Source organism: Heterocephalus glaber, unplaced genomic scaffold (genome assembly GCF_053883595.1).
Source record: "Heterocephalus glaber isolate CG9 unplaced genomic scaffold, H.glaber_assembly_v1.0 deba00000621, whole genome shotgun sequence".
NCBI lineage: Eukaryota > Metazoa > Chordata > Mammalia > Rodentia > Bathyergidae > Heterocephalus > Heterocephalus glaber.
Window position 1 is genome coordinate 5,593,077 of NW_028258153.1, and position 24,128 is coordinate 5,617,204.

General features: G+C 48.0%; 1 protein-coding gene across 4 annotated transcripts; it reads left to right on the top strand.

Moving 5' to 3' along the window:
• The first annotated feature begins 12,022 nt into the window (after window positions 1-12,022).
• On the top strand, window positions 12,023-20,956 carry Dnpep (aspartyl aminopeptidase). Of its 4 annotated transcripts, none has more exons than XM_087206025.1 (15): window positions 12,023-12,332; window positions 12,885-12,978; window positions 13,060-13,148; window positions 13,243-13,356; window positions 13,577-13,702; window positions 13,916-14,046; window positions 14,334-14,409; window positions 14,517-14,624; window positions 15,107-15,184; window positions 16,113-16,196; window positions 16,626-16,786; window positions 17,169-17,208; window positions 17,315-17,416; window positions 20,303-20,470; window positions 20,801-20,956. In XM_087206025.1, the coding sequence occupies exons 1-15, from the start codon at window positions 12,327-12,329 to the stop codon at window positions 20,849-20,851; spliced, it is 1,428 nt and encodes a 475-aa protein (XP_087062151.1). In that variant the 5' UTR covers window positions 12,023-12,326; the 3' UTR covers window positions 20,852-20,956. The 4 variants fall into 4 exon arrangements, with proteins under 4 accessions (XP_087062151.1, XP_012920980.1, XP_087062149.1 ...); XM_013065526.3 differs by having other exon boundaries at window positions 12,227-12,332; window positions 14,499-14,624; XM_087206023.1 differs by having other exon boundaries at window positions 12,288-12,502; window positions 14,499-14,624.
• Window positions 20,957-24,128: the final 3,172 nt, after the last annotated feature.

Genomic DNA, 24,128 nt, shown 5'->3' on the forward strand with positions numbered 1-24,128 from the left:
TTTTCATTATTTATATTTGGTCCCTAAGGGCTTGGGGTTCAAATCTTTACTCCCAAATTTTATTTAGCCAAGTGAACTTAGTAAGTTGACTTCTTTAAGTCTTGATTTCTTCCCTAAAGAGCCAAAGTAACTCACAATGATTGTAGTGAATATTAAATGAAATTTTATATAGTGCTGTATTGGGTATTCAACACACACGAGAGCAATCGTTATTGTGATGATTTAGAAACGTTTGTTGAATTCAATCACAGCCTCCCAAAGACTGGGGAGGTGAATCTAGTGTGTATCTGGTATTTTGTGGTCCAAGTGCCCTCCAGCGGTCTTAAGGGAAAACTGCAGGATTCTCGATGCTAGACCCCCTCCCTTCCTTAGGTGGTCCTGAAGTAGTAATTCACCCACCTTCACCCCATACCAGGCTTATCCAATGTTCTTGGAATTCTTCACCTTATCCTTCCTTTTACAGAGGCCTCAAGGAGCTTCTAAATGGTTCTCAATAGGTTAAGAAGCTGGGTGCAGAGCTTTAGCTCTGGAAGGTTCCAGCCTGGCCAAGCACTGCCTCTCAGAGTGTGGGAGCCCAGGGTGACATGGTGGAAGGTAGGATGGTGGATGCTGAGCTGAGCATCAGTCCTCATCTGACCCAGAAGCTGTGAGATCTGGCCTGGGGAAAACCCCTTCTTGAGCCCATCTCCAAAATTCTAGCACAAAGCAAATTTAGCCTATTCCAAGAGTCTGCTTCTGTGCTTGTCATCTCTTTACCAGGTACTCCCTTCTTTCCTTCCTTCCTTCCTTCCTTCCTTCCTTCCTTCCTTCCCTCCTTTGTTTATCCATTCATCAATACTTATTGAGCATTGGCTGTATACCAAGCCTCAGGTCCTAGGTGCTGGGAGTTAAAAAGATCAATTTAACACAGACACAAACACAGCCACTGAGAGTTGTTCACAATGTCCCAGACACCACATGCAGAGCTAATCCTTGTATTTGAGTGTTTACAGCTTCTCTGGGTAGCTGATAGGGAGGGCAGAGGCAGAGAAGCTAACTGAATGGAACATCAGATCTCAGCCACCTCATTTCCCTGAGAAGATGTGTCCCAGTCTGGCTTGGTTAGGGGGCTGGCCTCCTCCTGTCAGGCTACCCTGTCCTTCTGAGACCCCGCCACCACCAATCCAATGCTGACCAGACTTCCAGCTCTAGTGGCACTGGTGTCCCTGCTCTCTCCTCCCCATCACTGTCTCCATCCAGGTCCAGATCGGGGAGATGGGGAGGGGGATTTAACCTCCCTTTGGGATGGACGGCCTGGCTGAGGATTTTACCCACCACCATTTAGCATTGAAACGCAGCTCCTGGCACACTTTGGCCAGCAAGCACCCCATGTCCAGGACTGAAGTAAAGCGACCTTACTCTAGAGTCACCCATGGAAAGGTGGCTGAAGGTGCCCAGGCCTGTCCTCTTGGAAGATGGCAGGAGAGGGAGGAGGGGCTGGTAAGTGTACAGCATTTTCCTGGGAGCCTGCTACCTCCTGGCGCTGCCATCCTCCCTGCTTCCTTTCCTGATCATACTTCTCCAATGCCCTCCCCACACCCTTCTTCAGGGGCCCCTTGCTGGCTCCTAATTAGTTGTCCCACTTCCTCAGAATCCTCCCTAGCTACAGTGTCACAGGCTATTGGTGCCCCGCTGGGTTCTCTCAACTCCTAGACCAGTGCTGTCCAAAGGAAATAAAACGGGAGTCACACACGGCAGTTTAAATGTTCTAGAAGCCACATTTTAAAACTGTGTAAGAGGGGCCGGGGATTTAGCTCAGTGGTTCTGTCGCTTGCCTTGCAAGCGCAAGGACCCGAGTTTGATCCCTGGTACCAAAAAAAAAAAACAAAACTGTATAAGAGGGGCTGGGGATTTAGCTCAGTGGTTCTGGTGCCTGCCGCGCAAGCACCAAGTCCCGAGTTCGATCCCCAGTACCAAAAAAAAGAACAATTAAAAAAAACTGTATATGAAACAGATGAAATTAATTTCACCAGCATAGTATATTTCACCCAGTCTACCCAACATGTCAACATTTCAATATGTAATCAATATATTCAAATGGAGCTATTTTATACATTTTGTCCATAATCCAATGTGTATATTTGGCAAATGTAGTGGCCCTCGGTGTGAAAGGTACTTAAGTGCTTAGCTATATTTCAAGTGGGCAACAGCTACATGCGGCTGCTGTATTGGATGTCACAGCTCTAGGGCCTTTATTCACCGTCTGGGCATACACAATTTTACATGTGCAATTAATCACCTCGTCCTCACATGCCCCGTCTCCTTAGGGAGATTAGAAACCCCTTGGGGGAGAGTCCTCGTTTTATTTATCTGCTTATCTCCTATGACACCTAGAAACTGTGCCCCCACACTCAGGAGGCCCTCAAAGCATGTTTGTTGATGGGAGTGAGCGTCGGGGATTGATTTTTGTGGTTCGGTTATGGCTGTAAATGGTGTTTTATAGATTGCTTCTATAGAAGCACCCCACTGTAATATTAGCAGAAACAAGCAGCTGAGGTTGTCAGCAAAGGCAGTAGCCTCAGGGCAGATGGGGCTCCCTGAATCAGGCAGGGGAAATCCTGCCAGGCGAGATACCATTTCACTGACTTAAGAGCCTGTCATTGCCACTGCGTGCTCCTCCATTCAACCCCATCTCCATTAGACCTCGGATCCAGGCCTTGTCAGGGCGCATTATGCAAAGGATGTATCTCCAGCTTTTCACCATCAGGGCCGAAAGGGAGTTATTCAGGCCAACAGGAGCCTGGCCCACAGCAGATGCCCAAAGTGTGCGTGTTGGCCAAGCAAATGCATGGATGACAGGCGCCAGCGAAGCTTCTCCTTCCTGTATTTATGCATGGAAATGCTACTTAGTACTTACTTCTCAGGCCCTGCCAGGTGCTGGGCCAGCAGTAAGCAAGGTGGATGTGCCCTTCGGAAGCTCATTTCTGGTGGGAGAGACAGGCCGTGAAGGCATCCACACATGCAAATGAAGCCATGAGTGCCCTGCTGTCAAGCAGGAAAGAAAGGAGCTGGATGGAGAACAGACAGCAGGGACGCTCTCTGTCTGTAGCCTCCTAAAGTACAGGACCTCCTCTCCCAGGTCAGGAATTACCCTTTAGACACTGGCCACAACAGGCTGGCCTGAGGCTCCAACTCCAATGATGTCATTGTTTCAAAGTACACTGATCATGTCATAATAGGCTCTGGGGGATGGGATAGGACCCTGCAAGTTGGGGCAGGGGACACCTGTATCCATTCTGCTTGGAAAATCCTCACCCCAGCCTTAGGAGGAGGTGGGCAGGTCTCCATGGCACTCAGGCTCTTTGCCACATCCGTCCCCAGCTACTGACTTGCTGGCTACCATGAGGTAACCGGGCCCATCTCTCCTGCGCCCAATGAGAGTGTCGAAGCCTGTGCAGACATAGCTACTTCCCCCCGTGAGTGTGCAGTCTTGGATGCTATGGGGGATAAAAAGAGAAACAGGGTGTGGTGGCGCATGTCTGTAATCCCAGCACTCTGGAAGGCTGAGGCAGGAGGATGGAAAGTTTAAGGCCAGCCTGGGCAACTTAGCAACTCCCTGTCTCAAAGTAAAAATTAAAAAATAAAGGGCTGGGGATATAAACCAGTACAAAGGCTCTGGCTTCAGACCACAAACAAACAATAACAAGATATAGCCCCACCCTCATTCTGCCAACATTAAATTAGCTCAGGAGCAAGCTAACAGAATGAGACTCGTCATCATTCTGGCAAACTGGAGGAGCAGGGTGCTAAGGGCTGATGCAGTCCTTCCTAACAGCCCTGCTTGGTTCCCCAGCTTCTCCCCATGTCACCCACCAACACAGCAACAGGCTCAAGGGCAGCCCACCCATCGGCACAAGTGTTCTTGAGAATCTAGAGTGTGTTTCTTGGGATGGTCTAATAATAGCAAAATTACTTACAGTGCCTTTTAAAAATGCAGATCCCTGGGCCTCTGCCCAAATCGTCCAAATCAGAATTTTCAGGTGTGGGGCTCATGAACGCGCATTTTAGAAATCACTCTACGGAATTCATACCGTCAGTCCTACCCTGCAGTTTCCAAGCCCCATCCATGTCTGGTTCCCCAGGGTGGGTCCATTTTTCTGTTTGGGGTGACTGTTGGCTTTTGATATTTTTATTAGTGATGAAAGACATGATTTATAAGCCGCTGGTGGCCAGCTGTCAGCTTGGAAGGAGTCAGAGGTTGCTACAAGCAGAATTCCCTGTCTCTTAGACCCATCTATAAAATGCTTACCTGAGCAGACACTGTTTAAAGGCCATTAAAATACCAGACACAGAATAACCCAGTCCCTGGAACCTTATAGACATATTTACTCAACCCTAGTGCTTGCAAAGAGTAAATAAAAGGGAAGCAAAATGAGTAAGCACCCCTAGAAACAAGAACTAAAAGTAAACAGCCCTGTTCACTAAAATAAACAGGACAAATCCAGTGAGGATTAAATGACCTCTATTGAAACGGGCCCAGAGCCAGAAATGCCCATCTCAGCTGCCAAGGGACGAAGAGGTGAGGGCTTGTTCCTGCCACCTAGAGCAAGCTCTCTGGGAGCCGGTCCCCTGGAGGTCAGAGCCAGGCCTCCAAGAGCAGTTGTTACCTTCGGGTGGGAGCAGCCCCAGATTTCCCTGGCAGCCTATCCTGAGACATAGTAAATGTGTCCTTAAATGCCTGTAGTAACAAGCAGACTTTCTAGAGTCCTAGTATCCCATTACTATTATTTGCCATTATTCAGTAATTTAGCAGACATTTATCTAGCACCTGCTATATGTCAGATTCTGTGCCAGTCACTAAAGATATCAAGATAGGGCCGGGGATTTAGCTCAGTGGTTCTGGCGCCTGCCTTGCAAGTGCAAGGTCCCAAGTTCCATCCCCGGTACCAAAAAAAAAAAAAAGATATCAAGATAAATAAAGCAGGGCCAGGGATTTAGCTCAGTGGCACCGCACCTGCCTCGAAAGAGCAAGGTCCTGAGTTTGATCCCTGGTGCCAAAAAAAAAAAGATAAATAAACATAAAAAAAGATGAGTGAGGCATAGCACTGCCCTCCAGTGGCTCCCAATTTCCTCTGACAAGTAATACTAGATAACAGCCTGGCACGGTGGTGCACACCTGTAATCCCAGTACTTGGGAGGCTGAGGCAGGAGAATTGCTACAAGCTTGAGGCCAGCCTGGGATATATAATGAGTTCAAGGCCAGCCTGAATGATACAGCAAGACCCTGTTTCAAAAAAACAAATAAAATATACTAGCTAACATTTATTGCTCACATACTATTTGACAAATGTAGTGATAAGTACCCTACATGCATTATCTCATTTAATCCTTGTAACATTTTGAAGTTATTACTGTGTCCCCATTTTGTGGATGAGGAAACTAAGGCTCAAAGTATATGGTGCAATGGTAAGTGTTTAATAACTAGCTCCCTGGAAGGAAACAAGACAAAACAAAAAGTCCTGATTTGTAGTGTTTGCCAATCTTGGTAAATACTCACAGGCCTGTCCCATCTGATGTCACTGAGTGTGGAGCAGGAAAGAGACCAAACTGGGCCGACTCCAGCCACCACAGCAAACTCGTCCCACAGCCAATCCTTGAAGGAGCCAGAATTTGACCCAGGTGCGTCTCATCCTGAGCCCAAGCTCATAAGCACTTTGTCATTTGGTCAATAACTGCACAAGATCGTTGCCATTCAAGAGGGATGCTGCTTAAGATCTTTGTGAAGTGCCAGCTTTACAGTGTCCCATAAAACTTCAAGGTTAGTAACCAGCACTTCTCGCTGCCTCTTGCATCTCTGGTAGGAGCAGTTGGTTTTCTTTGGAGGACCATCCAAAGCACATTGTATTGGAAATAATTATATATTCACAGGAGGTTGCAAAAATAGTATACAGAGAAGTCCTTTCCCATTTCCCCAGTGGTAGCCAGAGCACAATACCACAAGAAAAGTGACATAGGTAAAATGTGGTGCCTATAGTTCAAGGCTGTTTCTTCTAGGACTGCTAGGTTTAGCAAATAAAAATACAAGACACTCAGCTAAAAAAATTTTTTTTTTTAGTTTAAATGTGTCCCATGCAATATTTGGAATATACTTATACTGAAACAAACAAACAAAAAATAACAAGAAAGGCCAGGGATTTAGCTCAGTGGTTCGGCTGCCTGCCTCACAAGCGCAAGGACCCGAGTTTGATCCCCAGTACCAAAACAAAAAACAAAAACCAAAAAACAAGAAAAACTACTCCTTGTTTATCTTAAATTCAAATTTAACCGGGCACCTTATATTTTATCTGGCACCCCCATACTCCACCCCCATATCAGGATTGAACCCAGTGCCTTGTGCTTGCTGAGCAGGCACTGAGCTACACCCCAACCCCTGGCAACTGCATTTTATCACATGTAGTCATAATCACCTCTGTAAGCAAGATATGAAACTATCCATTGCCATAAAGATAGTCCTTGTGTTACACCCACCCCTTCCCCTTCCTTCCTACCCTTGGCAGCCACTACTCTGTTGTTTCTATAATTTGTCATTTTTTCACTCAGCTTTAATGGCCACCTAAGTTGTGGCATTTATCAATGGTTTGCCCCTTTTTATTGCTGTGTTTTATTCCATGAGAACAAATATTTTCACAAAGAACAATTACAGTGAACCCTTGACTTATGAACTCTATTCATTCATGAGGGCTGGCTGTAACTCAGGTTGGTCAATTGAAGGCTCAGGCTTCTCTACACAGCCTTCAAAGTCTCTCTCCTGTATACAGGTGGATCTCAGTATCCTTAGAAAGACATTGGCCCAGGATTTCTCAATTAACCCCACACTGGAAAGGATGTGGAATGTTCCTTCCAGAACTCTTTAAGGATTAAATCTGTATCTGAGACCATCTGGAAATACAAGTGGCTGGCATTTGGGTTGTAACTCAACACTTTGTTCGTAAGTTAAAACTAAAATTCTGATCATAACCCAAGTTGTTCATATGTCAGTCTGGTCCTAACTCAAGAGTCTACTGTAGTTCCTTTCAGTGTCTATTTAGAGTATACCATGGGCTGGGGATTTAGCTCAGTGGTTTTGCCGCCTGCTGCGCAAGCACAAAGACCCGAGTTCGATCCCTGGTACCAAAAAAAAAAGAAGAGTATACCAGCTCTGTGCCTGGCACTGAGGACCACAGCAGTAGAGTGAACACTGACGTGTTACCGACCTGCGGCTCACTCTGTTTGACAAACACAGAGACTTATCCCATGGAACCCGACAGAGGAGGTGACGTTGGTGGCAGTGATGGAGGAAGGCAGGGCAGAGGACTGGGGCACTGCTCTCTAGAGATGCCAGGGAATGGGGGCCACAGGGTGCACTACCAGAAGGATCTGGAAGTGTGAGAGAGGGTCCACCATGACACGCAGGTTTGGGGCCTGAGGCTAGAAGGACAGAGATGCTGTCTGCTAAGATGGGAAGGATGTAGATGGAGTAGGTTTGGGGGAGCAAGAGGTTCAGACTTATGAAACTGGAGGTTCCTATTAGGCACACATGTGGAGACTGTGAATGAAAAATTGGATATGTCAGTGGTTCAGGCACCTGCCTTGCAAGCGCAAGGTCCTGAGTTCAATCCCCGGTACCAAAATAAAAAAATTAAAAAAAGAAAAAAAGAAAAATTGGATATGTAAGCTGTAGCTCAGAGGAAATGTCTGGCTAGAGGTATGTAAGCTTGGGAAGTGCAGGGCATGGATGCTATTTAAACCCACGAGGCTGGAAAAGATCAGAAAGGGACTGAGAGTGGATAGATTTCTAAGAACTCGGGCCTGAAGATCCCATTCAAGGAGGCAATGAGGAGGAGCCAGGGAAGAAGGTGCAAAAGAGTGGTCAGTGAGTATTGTAAGCCTCCTGCAAGCCAGGTGGGGAGAGTTTCCAGAAGAGGCAGTGAGGGACTTCGTCAGATGTGGTTGTGGGTCCAGTACCACGAGCACTAAAGATTGCTTCATGGGTTCAGCACTGTGGTTGTGTTTTACCTCACCAACATAAATATTGGTGGAATGGTTGAAGTGAAAGGGTTTTTTCAGAGGGCTTTTATATAAGAGAATGGGAGAAGAGGAATCAGAGACAGTTAAGTCTAGGTATCTCTTTTTCAAAAAGGAGATTTACTTAAAGGAGAACAGAAAATGAGGCTATTGCAGGAGAAAAATTGGTAAGAGAGGGTTGTTTTTTCAATGAGAGAAATTACAAAATGTGTGCATGACCGTCAGCATGACCTGCCAGAACCATAGAGATGGCAAGGCAGTAGAAGATGGAGAACTGCAGAAACGGGGCATGGAAAGCCAGGCAGTGTGCTGCTCATCTATAGTCCCAGCTGCCAGGGAGGCTGAGGCAGGAGGATCAGTTGAGCCCAGCAGTTCAAGACCAGCCTGGGCAACACAGCTAGAGCTTGCCTCAGAAGGAAAAGAAGGAAGGAAGGAATGTATAGAAGAGAAAAAAGAAATGGTGCTCTTAAGTAAAAAAGAGGAGGGCCGGGGATTTAGCTCAGTAGTTCTGCTGCCTGCCTCACAAGTGCAAGGACCTGAGTTCGATCCCTGGTACCACAGGAAAAAAAAGAGGAGCACTCTTGTGCATGAGTGCAGGAGACAGACTTAGACTCAAAGATGGTTCACCCACAGAAACAAGGACAAGTTCCCTTTGAAGGCTTCTATCTTCATGTAGAAATGGGCAGCCATCATCATCAGCAGGCAGCCAGGGACAGGGTGGATACTGGATGAAACCGTCCTCCAGGGGAGTGGAAGAGCAAACAGTCAGCAGGTGCACAAGGAGTTCTGGGCAGGACAAAGACCCCTCTTTAGGTCCGTGGTTGGGACTGGTCACCCGGGCTGTGTGTTTGTCCAGTCACTTGGGTGCAGACGTGGAGCAGGTAAGGAGCAGTTGCTGTCAGGGTTAAGGTTTAGCCAGTCAAGGAAGTAAATCCAGAGCTAGGCAAGGGACTCAAAGGAAGTGGTCATGTGATAGGGTATTTGGTTTGTGCTAGGGAAGAGGGACAGGAAGACAGAAAGCGTGAGGAACAGGTGGAAGCAATAGCTTGTAGTTCTGGTATAGATGAGGAATGAATAGAGCCAGGTACCTCTCTAGTGTTTATTTTTTATTTCAAATGTCTATCAAAAGAAGCACTCCACCTATTCCTCATTCCACAAGTACACATAATTTTCATATCAGAGGATGATACAGCATTACATGTGCACCTTCCAGCACTTGTTACTTTACTGCAGGCTTTAAGCTAAAGTCTAACCAACAAGTGCTTGCTAACTAAATCACGGTATAAGAGAAGACAAAATTCATGATCACAGAAAGTACTTAAAGATTACCTTTCTGTGGTAATGCACACCTGTAATCCCAGAACCCTGGGAGCCTGAGACAGGAGGATTACAAACTGGAGCCCAGCCTAGGCAATATAGTGAGTGTCTCAAAATAAAAAATATAAAGGAGCTGGAGATCTAGCTCAGCAAGAAGATGCTGGTTCAATCCCTGTGTTGCCAAAAAAAAATTTTCCACCTATTATTTTTTAACATTTACTTATTTCATTTTTGAACATATTTAATACATCTACATAAAAATAATTCAAAATGTGCAAAAGGATTTTCAGGAAAAAGGGATCTCTCTTCCACTCCAGTTCTGAAATCATTCCAGTTCTCTTCCCCAGAGTCAGGTTTTTCTTGTGACTCTTTATATGTTTTATTCTTAATATATTTTAAAGACATAAGAATATGTGTATTTGCACACAAATGCCAGCATACTATTACTGCTATTCCACACAATGTCTTTTCACTTATTATTTGTTATACAATATCTTGTAAAATTTTTCTAGCAGTATCTATAGAGGTGCTTTAAAAATACTTTTTAACTTAAGTAGCTTTTAAACCTCCTTCCCAGAACGTAATTGGTTCGAAATGGCAAGTAGCCTAAGAGAGTGGTGGTGAACCTATGGTATTCATGCTGTTTTTCTTTTAAGCCAAAAGATGTTAATGTATGAGTTGTTTTTCCTAAATGAAAACCTCAATATTCAGGTTTAATTGCAGTGTTGGCACTTTGCGACACATAAGTGGGTTTGGGGTTGCAGTTTGGGTACTCCATCTCTAAAATGTTCACCATCACTGGCCTAAGAGCTATTCATCTCACAGCATCCTGGGATTTGTAGTTCTCAACCAGTTGAGAACTATGTGAAAAACACCTTGAGCAGAAGTCTTGTGTTTGAAACTAAAGTACCCTCCAGCAACACTGTAAGAAGACAAATTCCACCGCGCTGTGCAAGTTCCTGTTATTATACCCAGAGTAAACTATGCGTTCATTGAAACAAACACCATTGAGGTATCCATAGCAGTCTTGGCATCAGAAAATTAAGATTATCTGATTCAATCCTTCATTGCACTCAATTTTGCAAACAGGGACAGGATGTATGGAAACATATACCAGATCTCTTTCTTACAGCATTGCTTTGGTCTTCTGACTATCAAGTGACCCTTCACAATTATGTGACAAATTAATACTTAGATACCCAAATCTAGGGCATAGATGGTGCAGTAATTGCATATAATCTGTGCTTATGCTCCCATATATTTTAATAAATAATCTCTCTATCACTTATAATACCAAATGCAATATAAATACCATGTAAATAGTTGTAAAACTACTCTTTAAGAAATGACAAGGGAAAAGTCTGTAACTCTGTAAAAGACACAATTTTTTCCCAAATATTTTCCTTCTGAGGTTAGTTAAATACAGAAAACCAAGATGCATTTTAGCCCTGTGACAGCTCTTCTCCCTGACCTTCAGCCCCTAGCTCCTCTGAGGACAAGAATATTCTCTGCATGCCCAACTCAACACTGAACTTTGTACATAATGGTATTTCAGCGTTTGGTCAGGGAGCCCCATGAATTTATCCCATCACCGAGTGTGTGTACTGCTGAACACCCCACCCTGCAATATCTGCTTGTTGCAGGTGAGGGCAGCAGGACCTTTCCAATCTCTCCCCACCCTCTCCCCCATCACTCTTACTCCAAGTATGTAAATGACATTGCCCCGTGGACCTGTGATTCCTGGAATATTGATAACACCCCTGGTAGTGAGCCCTGCTTTGAACCCAGGGCCTCCAAGAGTCCTGATTGTTATCCACAGCTAGGCAGGTGCATGGGTTTTAAAATTGCTATTCACAACTCTTGACATCAGACTATTAGGATTGCTTCCAAGAACATATAGAGTTTGCTTTTTTTCTGGTTTTTAAAGAAGTGTTAGGCTGGGTATGGCGGTGGACACCTGTAAGCCCAGCATTCTGGGAAGCTGAGGCAGGAGGATGGAAAGGTGGAGCCCACGTTAGCCAATTTAATGACTTAGGGAGGCCCTGTCTCAAAAAAATTTTTTTTAAAGGGCTGGGGATGTATGTAGCTCAGGGCAACAGCCCTGTGTTCAATCTCCAGTATCACACACACACACACACGTAGTAAGAGCACAGGTATCAGAATCAAATGCCAGATCCACCCAAATAGGTATGTGAGCTCAGGTAAATCATTAACTTGTTATGTCCCTCAAATATAGCATTTACCAAAGCACATAGAAGAAGGCCCAGAAAAGACCTGAGAAGCCTGAGTAGAAATTGTTCCAGGCCTCTGCAATCAAACTAGTAGAGTCCAAACCCCACCTCTGCCAATTATCACTTTGGGCCGGTTACTCTTCTCCGTATTCCGTTAGTTCGTGTATAAAATGGGGACAGTAAAAGTAAAACATAAATGGGCATTCGTGAGCATTAAACGAAACAACACGTGAATGTTAGTCACGCTGCTCTTGTTATCACAGGGGTGGCTGCAGAACACTTTGTCCTGTGCCTGTCGACCCAGTGATCTAGCCAAGAAGACCTTTTTTCCTCTGCTCCGATTCGCTGCGGGTGGGGGTGGGGGTGGCGGGCAGTTCGCGGCTGTTCTAGCACCTCCCGTGCGCCAGAGGGACCTACCGGCGGCGGTGGGTGCGAGCGGTGGGCGGAGCGGGTTGATGGGGGCGGGGAGAGAGGCAGGCAAGTCCTAGACTGACCAGACCGGCCGACAAGGACTCTGTCCGACAAGGACAAGGCAAAAGGCGGGGCTGGAAGGGGGTGGGGCCTGATGAGGGGCGGAGCAGACCACTTCTTGAAAGCTCTGTAAGAGGAGGGAGGAGCGAGGTGGAGGGGGCTGCGGTGGGGTGGTGGTGGAGGAGTGGGCGTGGTTTGTATAGGGGCGGGGCCCAGTAGGGGGCGGAGTCGAGCCGGCTGAGCAGCGGAAGAGGCAGTGCGGCCATGCAAGTAGGTGGCGGCCTGTGAGCCCGGATAGATTTCAATCCCAGCCTGGCACCGCACTCACTCGGGTTTCACTTTAGCACCCCGCTGAGTGGGGCATGCCTGACCCTAAGCGAAACCGAAACCCTGGCTCTGGTGACCTGACCTCCCCGGGGCTGGATGTGGGGAAGGGAGAGGTGAGACGCTCCCTCTATTCCAGGGTGGGGTCTTGCGCGGTGGGGGCCGTGTCGGAGTTGGGTGGGCCTCTTGGGAACCCGGAGTTTGGGTGCAGATGAGCTTTTCTTAGCTGGGTGACGTGGGGTGGAGCTTGGGGAGCCGGGCTAAGGCTCGGATTCGGGGCTGGCCGACCGGCACAAGCTGGGTCGTTGTCCTTTGGCTGGAGGACTGGCTTTCGGCGGAGAAGTTAGGCTCAGGACTACATCTGTCGGTGGGAAAAAGGACAGAAACAGCTCTGACCCTTGGAGCAGTGGCTTCTGGGTGGAGACTGGGACGTTCTAGGGGCTTGGACGAAAGTAGGGGCCCCAGACCTGGTAGGAGCCTGAGTGCCCTCTTCTCTAGGTGGCCATGAACGGCAGGGCCCGCAAAGAGGCAGTGCTGGCCGCGGCCCGTGAGCTCCTCAAGTTCGTGAACCGGAGTCCCTCTCCTTTCCACGGTAGGTGGCTGGGTGAGGAGGGCGGGGGCCGGGGTGTGCTCCAGCAGCATCCATCGCTATGAAAGGGACCTTTTCCTACAGCTGTGGCTGAGTGCCGAAACCGCCTCCTCCAGGCTGGCTTCCGCGAACTCAAGGAGACAGAGAGCTGGGATATCAAGCCTGAGAGCAAGGTACTAGGGATGGGCAGATCCCTGGACTGGATCTCATGTTCTGTGTGCCAGCTGGGTAAGCAACTCACACCCTGTCTCTCTTCTCCCTCCCCAGTATTTCCTGACCAGGAACTCCTCTACCATCATTGCTTTTGCTGTAGGGGGCCAGTATGTTCCTGGCAATGGCTTCAGCCTCATTGGGGCCCACACAGACAGTCCCTGCCTCCGGGTGAGAACCCAGGGCCCTGCTGGGGTGAGGGGAGGTGTTGGGCAGTGTGAACGGAGGTACAAATGGGGGCGGTTATCCCCTGGGAGCAGGAAAGAAGCTAGGCCTGTTGCCCCTTTCTTCCACACTTTGACCCTTTGTCTGACACTGATATTTGCTCTGTACAACTTAACTTGTAAAACGAATCTTGTCATCCAGCCTGACTTCCTGTCTTCATGGTCAGGTGAAACGCCGGTCTCGCCGGAGCCAGGCGGGCTTCCATCAGGTTGGGGTAGAGACCTATGGCGGTGGGATCTGGAACACCTGGTTTGATCGAGACCTGACCTTGGCTGGACGTGTCATTATCAAGGTGGGAACTCTGGTGGGGACTAGGAGGCTCTTGGCATCAGCTGCCTGCAGACTGAATGTCACATTTTCGGGGGTACCAGTGGAGAGCTCCCTGGAGGAGAGAAGAGGTAGGGCCAGCCTGAAGGACTGTGTGTTCAGTCTGGGTGAATGAAGTGAGAGATTTAACCAGCTGGGGTTGGAAGGCGCCCTGGCTGACCTGGCCTGTCGACCACAGTGCCCCTCCTCAGGTCGGCTGGAGCAGCGGCTGGTGCATGTGGACCGGCCTATCCTGCGCATCCCGCACCTAGCCATCCATCTGCAGCGAGATATCAATGAGAACTTTGGGCCCAACACGGAGACGCACCTGTGAGAGACTGGGGCAGGGGCTGTGGTGGAAGGGGGGTGGGGTATGGCACTAGGTGACAGAAGGGACCCCCGTGGGACCCGGGAGACCAGTACTTAATGGCCAATCGAGTTCCACTCTTGTGGCCCAATTGCTGTCCAAGGGTATTCATAGCACTGCTGTTTGGGGAGTGGGTTGGGAAATGAAGGGTAAGGGCAGCTCCCCAACAGGAGATGCCTGAGCCCATGGGTGCCCACCCTGCTGTGCCCTCTAGCCCTCCCATGCCCTCCTTTCTTCTGTCTCCCCACAGAGTCCCCATTCTTGCCACAGCAATCCAGGAGGAGCTGGAGAAGAGGGCTCCTGAGCCAGAGCCTCTCAATACAGCTGTAAGAGGGCCTGGGAGGGGTATGTGGAGGGGGGAACAGACAGGTTCCCTGAAAAGGGGTGAGGAGAGGAGGAACAGACCTTTCTCCAGACATCCTCTGCCCTGCAGGATGAGCGGCACCACTCGGTCCTCACGTCCCTGCTCTGTGCCCAGCTGGGATTAAGCCCTGAAGACATCTTGGAGATGGAGCTGTGCCTGGCAGACACCCAGCCGGCGGTGAGGGTGGTGCAGGAGCTTGGGGTGGGGCCAGTGTCCCAGCCAGCATGTTCCCTGAAGTACTGATCACCTCACCTCGCCGGCCCCTCAGTTACTGTCATCCCTGTTACACTCCCCCACGCATGCTTCCCAGAGAGGCAGGGTGTGCGTGCGCACGCGCATGGTGTGTGTGTCCCTAGTCATCCCCTCCCTCGCCCACACTGGGGCTGTCTGTGGGGTAGGGCCTGGGAATCAGCCCTGCTCGTAGATTCCCAGCAGTTTCTGCTCCAGGTGGTCCCTGGTGGCTTCAACCCACACTGTCTCTGAACCTCTGAGAGTAGAAGGCCAGGAAGTAGCCACTTGCCCTCTGCCTCTCAGTTGCTGTCAATAGGAGATCAATCGCCAAGTCTTTGGGTTCTTGAATATGTACTAAAGTTCTCTTTGATGAAGTAGGGGATTGAGGAGGGCAGTAGGGTCACAGACTGCCCTTCCTGTCTTTCCAGGTACTGGGTGGAGCCTATGATGAGTTCATCTTCGCCCCGAGGCTGGACAATCTGCACAGCTGCTTCTGTGCCCTGCAGGTGAGAGACCAAGTACCCCAGGCAGCACACAGGTGAGGTGGAGAATTGGGGGGGCTCAAGCTCTGCATGTGTACGCCTTTAGTCCGCTCATGCTGGATGGACCGCAGAGGGGGACTCATGAGCTTCAGCATTGGTGTCACTACCTTTGGCCCAAGGCCAGGGGCTGAGGTAATGGGAATCCAAGAAATGTTTAAGATACATGTGTGGTGCCTTGTCCTAACCCTGTTCTTACTGCTTTACCTTAAGATAACAATCTCTGCCTCAAGGAAAAGCCCTACCCTTCACCCAGCAGTATCATCCACCTCCTTCCGCCTCCCTCTCACCTCACCCCTGGCTCGGTCCACCCAGTCTTCTCTCTTCCTTGGGATCTCAGTGGCACAGTCTTCCTCCTGGTCCCCTTCCTGCGGCCCAGCCTCTGTTCACTCTAATCAGGCCCCTTTCTCTTCTCTTGCCCTCACCTCTCCCTTTGCCTTTTTTTCTACCTTTCCTTCCCTGCCTGTCCTGAGCCTAGAGACAGACTTTGGACTGTAACTGAGACCAGAGCCAGCCCAGGGGCCTGTGTCCCCTTCCGCAGGCAGCTGGGGTTAGAGTTGCCTCTTTGAACTTCAATCTGTTAACAGCCTGATCTGTTTACATGAACTCCATGGCCTTCTGACTTGTCAGGATGCTCAGCACCTCCTCTCCATCTTCCACACATCTCACTGCCTTTTGCATGAGAAAGTGTGGGAGTAGGGCACCCGGAGGATGGTTTCTCTTGTCCTGGTTGGAAAGGTCCCCCCCACCCCCTCTTTGTGGCAGGGCCCTAAGAGAGGAGGCTACAAAAGCACTGCCCACTTCACCTGGCTGCAGCATGGGCAAGGACTGTGCCCCTGCAGAGCACTGGTGGGCTAACCGGTAGGATGATGCACTTGTTTCTTTCCCCATCCAGGCCTTGATCGATTCCTGCGCAGCACCTGCCTCTCTGGCCATGGAGCCTCATGTGCGCATGATCACGCTCTATGACCACGAGGAGGTATGTGGAGCGTTCTGGGCAGGGGCCCTTCTGTGGAGCCTTCTGCAGCCAACTGTGAGCCAGGGCTGTCCTAGAAGCCCTGCAGATTGGGGCAGAGTAGGGGTAGTACTTCTTTAGCACTTGGTGTACCCTCCTCCTAGCTCAGCATATATCTGCATCTTCTAATGTGACCCCGTCTCCCATATCTCTGTGTGCTTCTTGGTGAGGGATGTGGGCCATTGCAGGAAACCCAGCAGTAAGTGCTGCTTCTGCCCCGGAGATGACTGGGGATTAGTCTGGACCCAGCCTACGGCCAGGTGTTCAGTGGTGATGCAGGTTCCCACACCCTTTCCCTCCAGGGACTCACTGAGGAGGGTCCTGGGCTGGTCTGGACATTGGGCCCCTCTTGCTAGCCTGCCAGCTCAGGCCCGTGGCCTCTGCCGTCCCCAGGTGGGCTCTGAGAGTGCCCAGGGAGCGCAGTCTCTGCTGACAGAGCTGGTGCTGCGGCGGATCTCAGCCTCGTCCCAGCACCTGACGGCCTTCGAGGAGGCCGTACCCAAGTCCTACATGATCAGCGCAGACATGGCCCATGCCGTGCACCCCAACTTCCTGTGAGTCTCCCATGCCCGACGCAGTCCTCACACAGCCAGAGACCCAAGTGTAACTCACCAGGCTTGGCCCTGTCCCCCACCTCTTCCCTCCCTCTTCCTCATTCCCCAGGTAGTTTGGTGGGGACTTTGCAGACGGCTCCGAGGCCCGACTTGGCCAGTCAAGTAATGCCTAACCCAGGGATAGGCCTTATCCCATCTATTTGCATCTATTGTTAGACTTAGTTCCATCTTTTGTTAGAGGCTGCCTGGAACACTTTTTAGGTGCTGCCACACTGGGTAGAAAAGAGGGCTGTGATCCCTTAGTGCTGGTTGCCTCAGGAGAGGTGGTGGGCATTGACAGGCCCTCTCCTGTGCGCCATCCTGACCCTTTCACGTCTTACAGGGACAAGCACGAGGAGAACCACCGGCCCTTATTCCACAAGGTGAGATGCTCCCTCCCCCTCAGGGAAGAGGAGGCCAGGCTGGCTGTGGACCCTGTCCCTCCCTCTGGGCCTGCTCTCAGCTCTGCCTCCCCTGGTCTCTCCCCAGGGCCCTGTGATCAAGGTGAACAGCAAGCAGCGCTATGCATCCAATGCCGTCTCAGAGGCCCTGATCCGAGAGGTGGCCAGCAATGTTGGGGTGCCCCTGCAGGTGAGGGTGGGAGCGCTGCGATGGAGGGGCGGTGTGAGGTATAAGCTGACAGGGCCCCCAGTGGATGAGGCACCTGAGAGATGACCTTTGGTAGAGAAGGGGCCCAGTACGTGAGAAGAACAGGGCCTTTGAGCATAAACCGAGCAGAATTCAATGCAGGTGCTCTCGGCCGTGGTGTCTCCTGTGCAGTCTGAGTCTCAGTCTTCACATCTGCAATATGAGGCCTGCTTTGCTGGCTTTTTATGAGGATTAAAGGCACAGAATGCTCCTAGCATATAGTAGGTTAGTCCTGCCTTTTTCCCTCTCAGCACCCCTACCTCCTCTGTATCTCTTACACACCCGTGATTTTCCCCGAAGGATATTCAGAGCTGAGGAGCCTGGGTCCCCACCTACTCATTTTCCCTATTGTCTTGAAAATCACTCATCTAGTCCTTTTTCCTTAGTGTGCATGAGTGCATGCATAGACATAACATGCCTGTCTGTCTGCCTGCCTGCCTGCCTGTCTTGTTTGCTATGTCTGTCAGTCCAGTGACAAACATAGCAAACAAGTTCCAGTAGTCAGGACTGAGTCTGGTATCCTGATCCCCACTTCGGGACTCTTTCTGCTGCAGTGTCCCCATTGTCGCTGGTGTGAGCCGGGTGGTTCCCCTCTCAGGAAGGTCTTCAGAGGAGGTGGAAGGCAGCTATGGGAGGGTCTGGGGAAGAACATCACAGGCAGAGGGAACAGTGGAAAGCCTCCAAAGGGGCAGGAATGAGGTTGGTCTGATAGGAGGAGAGAAAGCCAGGGTGAGACCCGGAGGCACGGGGGAGAAACCTGCCTGGACTAATGGTGCAGGGTGTCCAGGACACAGAAGGGCATTTGAATTTTATTCTAAGTCAGGTTGATGACAATGGGGGATTTTTCTCTAATAACTAACAGCAGAAGCAGGACATACATACTTCAGAAAATAAAAGAAAAGTAAAATATGAATTCCAGGCTAGAGATGTAACTCAGTGGCAGAGTGCATGCCTTGGCACATGCAAGGCCCTGAGCTCAGTCCTGCAAAAACAAACAGAAAACTTGACAAATCCCCAGAGATACATTTGCCCCAATTTTTTTAATGCATATAGTTAATGCACTTTTTAAAATGAAATCATATTGAATATAGTTTTTCTTACCTCTTTTCACTCAGTCATCTGCACCTTTCCTTTTCAGTAAATTTTTGTTAATTTGTTTCTCATCAAATATAGAGATCACTTTCGGTTTTCCCCCATCCCTCACCCCCCCCCCAAAAATCTATATAAAAATTTAAAATATGCAGTTACATGTGTATATATCTCTGTGTGTGTGTGTGTGTGTGTGTGTGTGTGTGTGTGTATACTTTTTAAAAAAAATAGGATGTTGCTACGTACTCCAGGCTGACCTTAACTCACTACATAGCTCAGGTTGGCCTCAAAGTCATGATCTTCCTGTATCAGCCTCCTGAGTGCTAGCATTGAAGGTGTGAGCTACTATGCCAGGGTCCCCAAAATATTCTTTACAGTTGTTTGGCCTACTGTAGTGTCCAGTTCAGGACCAGGCATTATATCTGGCTGATATTTTCCTTGCACCCTATTCCCCCTACCAACACACTTAAAAAAAAAAAAAAAAATCTATTGCTTCTCGGCCTTTTGGCTAAGATCAAGTGTAAAAAAAAAAAAAAATCTAACATTGGCTTGTTGAAATCACACTGATCTCATGTAGTGTCTCACTTTCTGGATTTGTATGGTTGCTTGCTCATGGTGTCATTTAGCAAGTGTCTCTAAACTGTATTTTCTGTAAACTGGAATTCATGTCTGAAGATTTGATGGTTTCAACTTAAACACTTGGCTAGGAAACATCACAGCTGGTATCCCCTTCATATTGATCACATACATAATATCTGGGTGATCCACCCTAAGGAATGATAAGATGGACCACTGGACTGAGGTTCCCTTCAGTCCTTCCGTCATATGGTGGTTTCCTTCCATTGGCTGGACAGTAGCTGTATAAGCAATGAGTTCCCCATCAGACACCAAATGGTTTTAATACTAATTGATAATCCTTGCCTAAGTCAGTATTTTAGCAGAGTTTACTGAAAGATGCCACCCTCTCTTTCATCCTTTCCAGTCTTCCATAGAGTAGAATCCTCTCTCCCTACCACATCAGGTAGGGCTGTTTGGCTATCATGAAATATAATTCTCACTGGAAAGAACAGCATAAGTGCTTAGTCTTTTCAAGGTAAGTTTCCATCCCTAATGTCACCATCGCAAATGATAAATCAGTATTTCTTTCCTTTTCCTTTTCCTTTTTTGACTGTGAGAATCACGGGTTTTCATTGACTCAGTGTGATCTGGTCTGCTACAGTTATCATATTTAATGCTCAAATTGTCATACCTTTGTTGTTGTTGTTGGTACCGGGGATCGAACTTGGGTCCTTGCACTTGCGCAGCAGGCGGTGAAACCACTGAGCTAAATCCCCGGCCCAATAGCAGTATTTTTAAAACAAACTACTGAGTGCTTTTCCTTTCTGTGTGTGTGGTGGGGGGTGTTAAGCATGAGGATGACAGAAAAGATAAGTTTATAAAATCCTCCTGCCTGCCATAGAGAGAGTGGATTATTTATGAGGGATAAAATGATAGTAGCTTAAGCCAGGCTAGTAGCAGTACAAGTATGAGTACAAGAATGAGACCAAGCCAGAATATATTGTCCTTTGGAGTGTGCCATTCATGTTGGCTCTGTGATTTCACACTGGTTGCTTCTATGCTCCAGGGGGTAGAATCGGACCATCTCTCAGGCCCTCCCAGCCCTGCAGTTCTGAGAAGGTTTCTTCCTGGATGGGCCTTAAACCTACCACGTGTGGCTCACGACCTCTCTTCTTTCTTTAGGACCTCATGGTCCGGAATGACTCTCCCTGTGGCAGCACCATTGGCCCGATCTTGGCTTCTCGACTGGGGCTGCGGGTGCTGGATTTAGGCAGCCCGCAACTGGCCATGCACTCCATCCGGGAGACAGCCTGCACCACAGGGGTGCTCCAGACCCTCACCCTCTTCAAGGTAGTACCGTCCCCCTGCTGGTGGTCACCAGGCTCCTTCCCTTCCCGGGATTGGTTGCTAAGGCAGCATCACTAGCCCTAAACTGTTGGCCTAGACGATGGGGGTTGGTTGACATGGTGCTACCATGTAGGGAAATGAGTCGTCATTCTTCTCAAGGCTCAGGGGCCCCACAGGAAAATGAGGGGTCAGAGAGAGTCTAAGAAGATGGCATAGCTGTCAAGCTAGGTGTGACCTCAGTGCTTCTCTTGCTGGGGCTGTGGCAGGAGGTTGGTGGGGTACCTCCTTCTGGCCATTCCCTGATTGCAAATCTCATGTTGCCTCTCATTCTAGGGCTTCTTTGAGCTGTTGCCCTCTCTGAGCAGTAACCTCTTTGTGGATTGAGGACCCTTGGCAAGACTTTTCTTCCACCTCTTTGCACTTGAGAGGAGAGCTGAAGCTCCTCAGCTGAGCTGAAGCTGGATTATTAAAGTGGATTTTTCACTCAAACTCTCCACTGTGCTTACTTGGAGACAAGAGGGTGGTGTTGAGCCTGCACTGAACCTCTGGAACCAGAGCAGAGGAGGAGCCTGTGTTATAGGTAGAGGAGGCCATGGCTTCTGGGGGCTGAGAGTCCTGACTGAAAATCCTTTTCTTTCTTAAATAAAGGCCTGAAGTGGATGAAGGGTGGGGTAGGTCCACAATCAGAAAGTCATTTTTTCTCCCACCCCAGTTCCTCCCTTCCCCCAGAAACAAGCTCAATGCTTTTGTCCTTCATAGACTAGGAGAATAGCTGGCCCTCTGAGGTCTCTGTAATTAGCACTAGGCCCTCTTCTGAGCCACCCTGAATGATCAGGGCTGTTTCCCATCCTTCCCAGCTCCTCCCAGGAGCTACAAAGGGCAGGGCACATTATCTCCCTTGGTCTTGGACTTCTCAACAGTCCCTGCTATACTTATTAATACATTATCAGGAAAGAACATGATCACCAAAATTTAGGCCTAAGTTTGCTTTTAAACCAGCCCCTGTCCTTCCCCCAAAATAATTATACTAACTGGTATTCTTCCAGTTTCTTTGAGACCTATATAAAAATTAATTTCTATGTAAATATGGTCACATAAGCTAAAAATCTTGCAATGGTATGGACATATGTTCATATTGGTAAAATAAATTTAGTTTAACAATGGCAAAAAAATTAGTATACATAAAGGTTTCTCAGTCACTTTTCTATCACTGGGACAAAATATGTGATGCCCACAAATTGGAGGAGAGATTTATTTTGGCTCATGGTTTCAGAGGGTTCACTCCATGCATGGTGGGCTGGCTCCAAGGTATAAATAGCCTTGTGGGGTGAGGAGGAGGAAGAAGAAAGGAAGAACAAGGAACCAGCACAAGAATACATCCTTTCAGGTCTGCCCCTTCATTCTACCCCCAACTATTAACATCACATTCAGCTATGAACTCATCAGTGGATTCATCCACCGATGAGCGTAGCTTCCCCCTGATCTAATCACCTTTCAAAAACCTCACCTCTGAACATATGAGACTTTCAGGGGAACTTTTAGATCTAAATCATAACACTCAGTAAAGACAAGGCCAGGTATAGTATGAAATATCATTAATGTGTAGCTGTTAGAAGGTGAGTCATATGTGCTGACATGAAGAGATCACAAAGACATTGTTGAGCGGAAAAGCCAGGTTACAGACTTCCATAGAGCATGTTGCATTGTGTGCAAAACCCATGTACCCACATAGGCATTTTTATGAATATGCATATGCATGTGGATATGTAGAAAAAAGCCTGAAAAATATACCTCATACTTTCAACGGTGATTTTTTGCATTTGGTGACAAAGGAGACTTACATTCTTGTAATGGTTTCCTTTTATACAAGAAAATGTGTTCATATATTATATAAAATGTTTTCACCTTAAACAGTATTTACTCTTAAAATTACTACACAGTATTTTCTTGTATAGATGTGTTGACAATTCCAAACAACACTAGGATGAGTATCTTTCTTTCTTTTTTTTTTTTTTGTCATGGGAATTGAACCCAGGGCCTTACATATGCTAGGCAAGCACTCTTCCATTGAGCTACATCCCCAGCCATTTAAAAAATTGTTTTTTTCTACTTTGAGACAGCGTCTAGTTACACAGGTTCGCCTCAAATTTGGGATCCTCTTGTCTCAGCCTTCTGAGTAGCTGGGAGTATAGGCATATGCCACATGCCTGGCTAGGATGAATATCTTTATACATATATATTTTACTTGCATAGTTTTTACCCTTGTGATAACTTTTAGAAATGAAATTATGCAATCAAAGTATGCCTATTTAAAATGTTGGTAAATGCTGTCATTGTCCCTGAAAGTTTGAAATCTTGGCCCACTATTACCTAAACCAGAATCTCCCACTCACAAGAGTCAAAGCACTTCTCAAAGCACTTTCATGCTTAACTATTTGGATTCTTTTTTTTTTTGGTACTGGGGATCGAACTCATGTCCTTGCACTTGCAAGGCAGGCACAGGAACCACTGACCTAAATCCCCAGCCCAACTATTTGGATTCTTACAGATTTCTTAAGCAGTTAGGATTTGGCCATAGCATATTCAGTTTATTTAAGGAACTCCAAGTAGTTAGGGTGACTTGTGCATAGCCAGAGGCTCAGGGGCACCTCTGTTGGAACCTTCTCTATCCCACCAGCTTCTTCCAAAGACAGCTAAACCGCAACCTTGGACTAATCATATTTGTTTGTACCTAGTTTGGTTAGAATGGGTAACTGAGAGGCCAGCACACAGATATGCAAACCACCCCATCATATCGTCTTTATTTTTCATCCAACAAGTACTTTTGGAGCCATGGGCCATCCCTGCACTCAGGTGCCTTACAGTCTAGAATGGGAGAGTAGTTACACATAAATTGTAAGATGGTCCCTTCAGTTCATTCAGCGGATACCTAGCACTTACCATATGCCGTAGCATGAGATAGAAATTCCTGCTCTTGATGTGTTTGCATACAGATCTAATATGTCACTTTGCTCTTGAAAACTCTTCAAAGACCTTGCTATATCATGGATAAGGTCTGAGTATTTCATCTGATCCACAGGATCTTCAAGATCCCTTTGTGGTCACTGGTACAGTCTCATTGAGGTGCCTCTCTGGATATGGTCCTCCTGTAAAAGAGCAGTCTCCCTCCCTCTGTTTATCCCACTTGTATCCAGAAGATTTACCTGCCTCTAAGTGCCTCCTCCTGCCACCATCCACTTGTTCCATTAATTCAGACAAAATCACTTGATTGTAATGGGCTTTAGTTTTCTCCAAGAGGGAACAGAAGTATGTGGGAAGCCAAGATGACATGGAAGACACTTGAGAATTTTGAAGACAGAACATCAGCTTTTGGTGGTGGCCTACAGAATTTAGACCAAACTTCCAACTGACAACAACTAAACATGCTGGAAGGATGGTTTCTAAAATCTTTTGAAAACGTCAGAGAGGTCACAAGGTAATGAAAATTTACCTGGCTGAGGTCAGGGAGAGGACAAGAATCCACCGAGGTCTGTTGAGGACTTCTTGCCCTGGCTGTGTTAGCCAGCCCCTCAAAAGGCAACCAAAGGGACCAGGGATTTAGCTCAGTGGTTTCACTGCCTGCTCCGCAACCGCAAGGACCCTAGTTCGATCCCCGGTACCA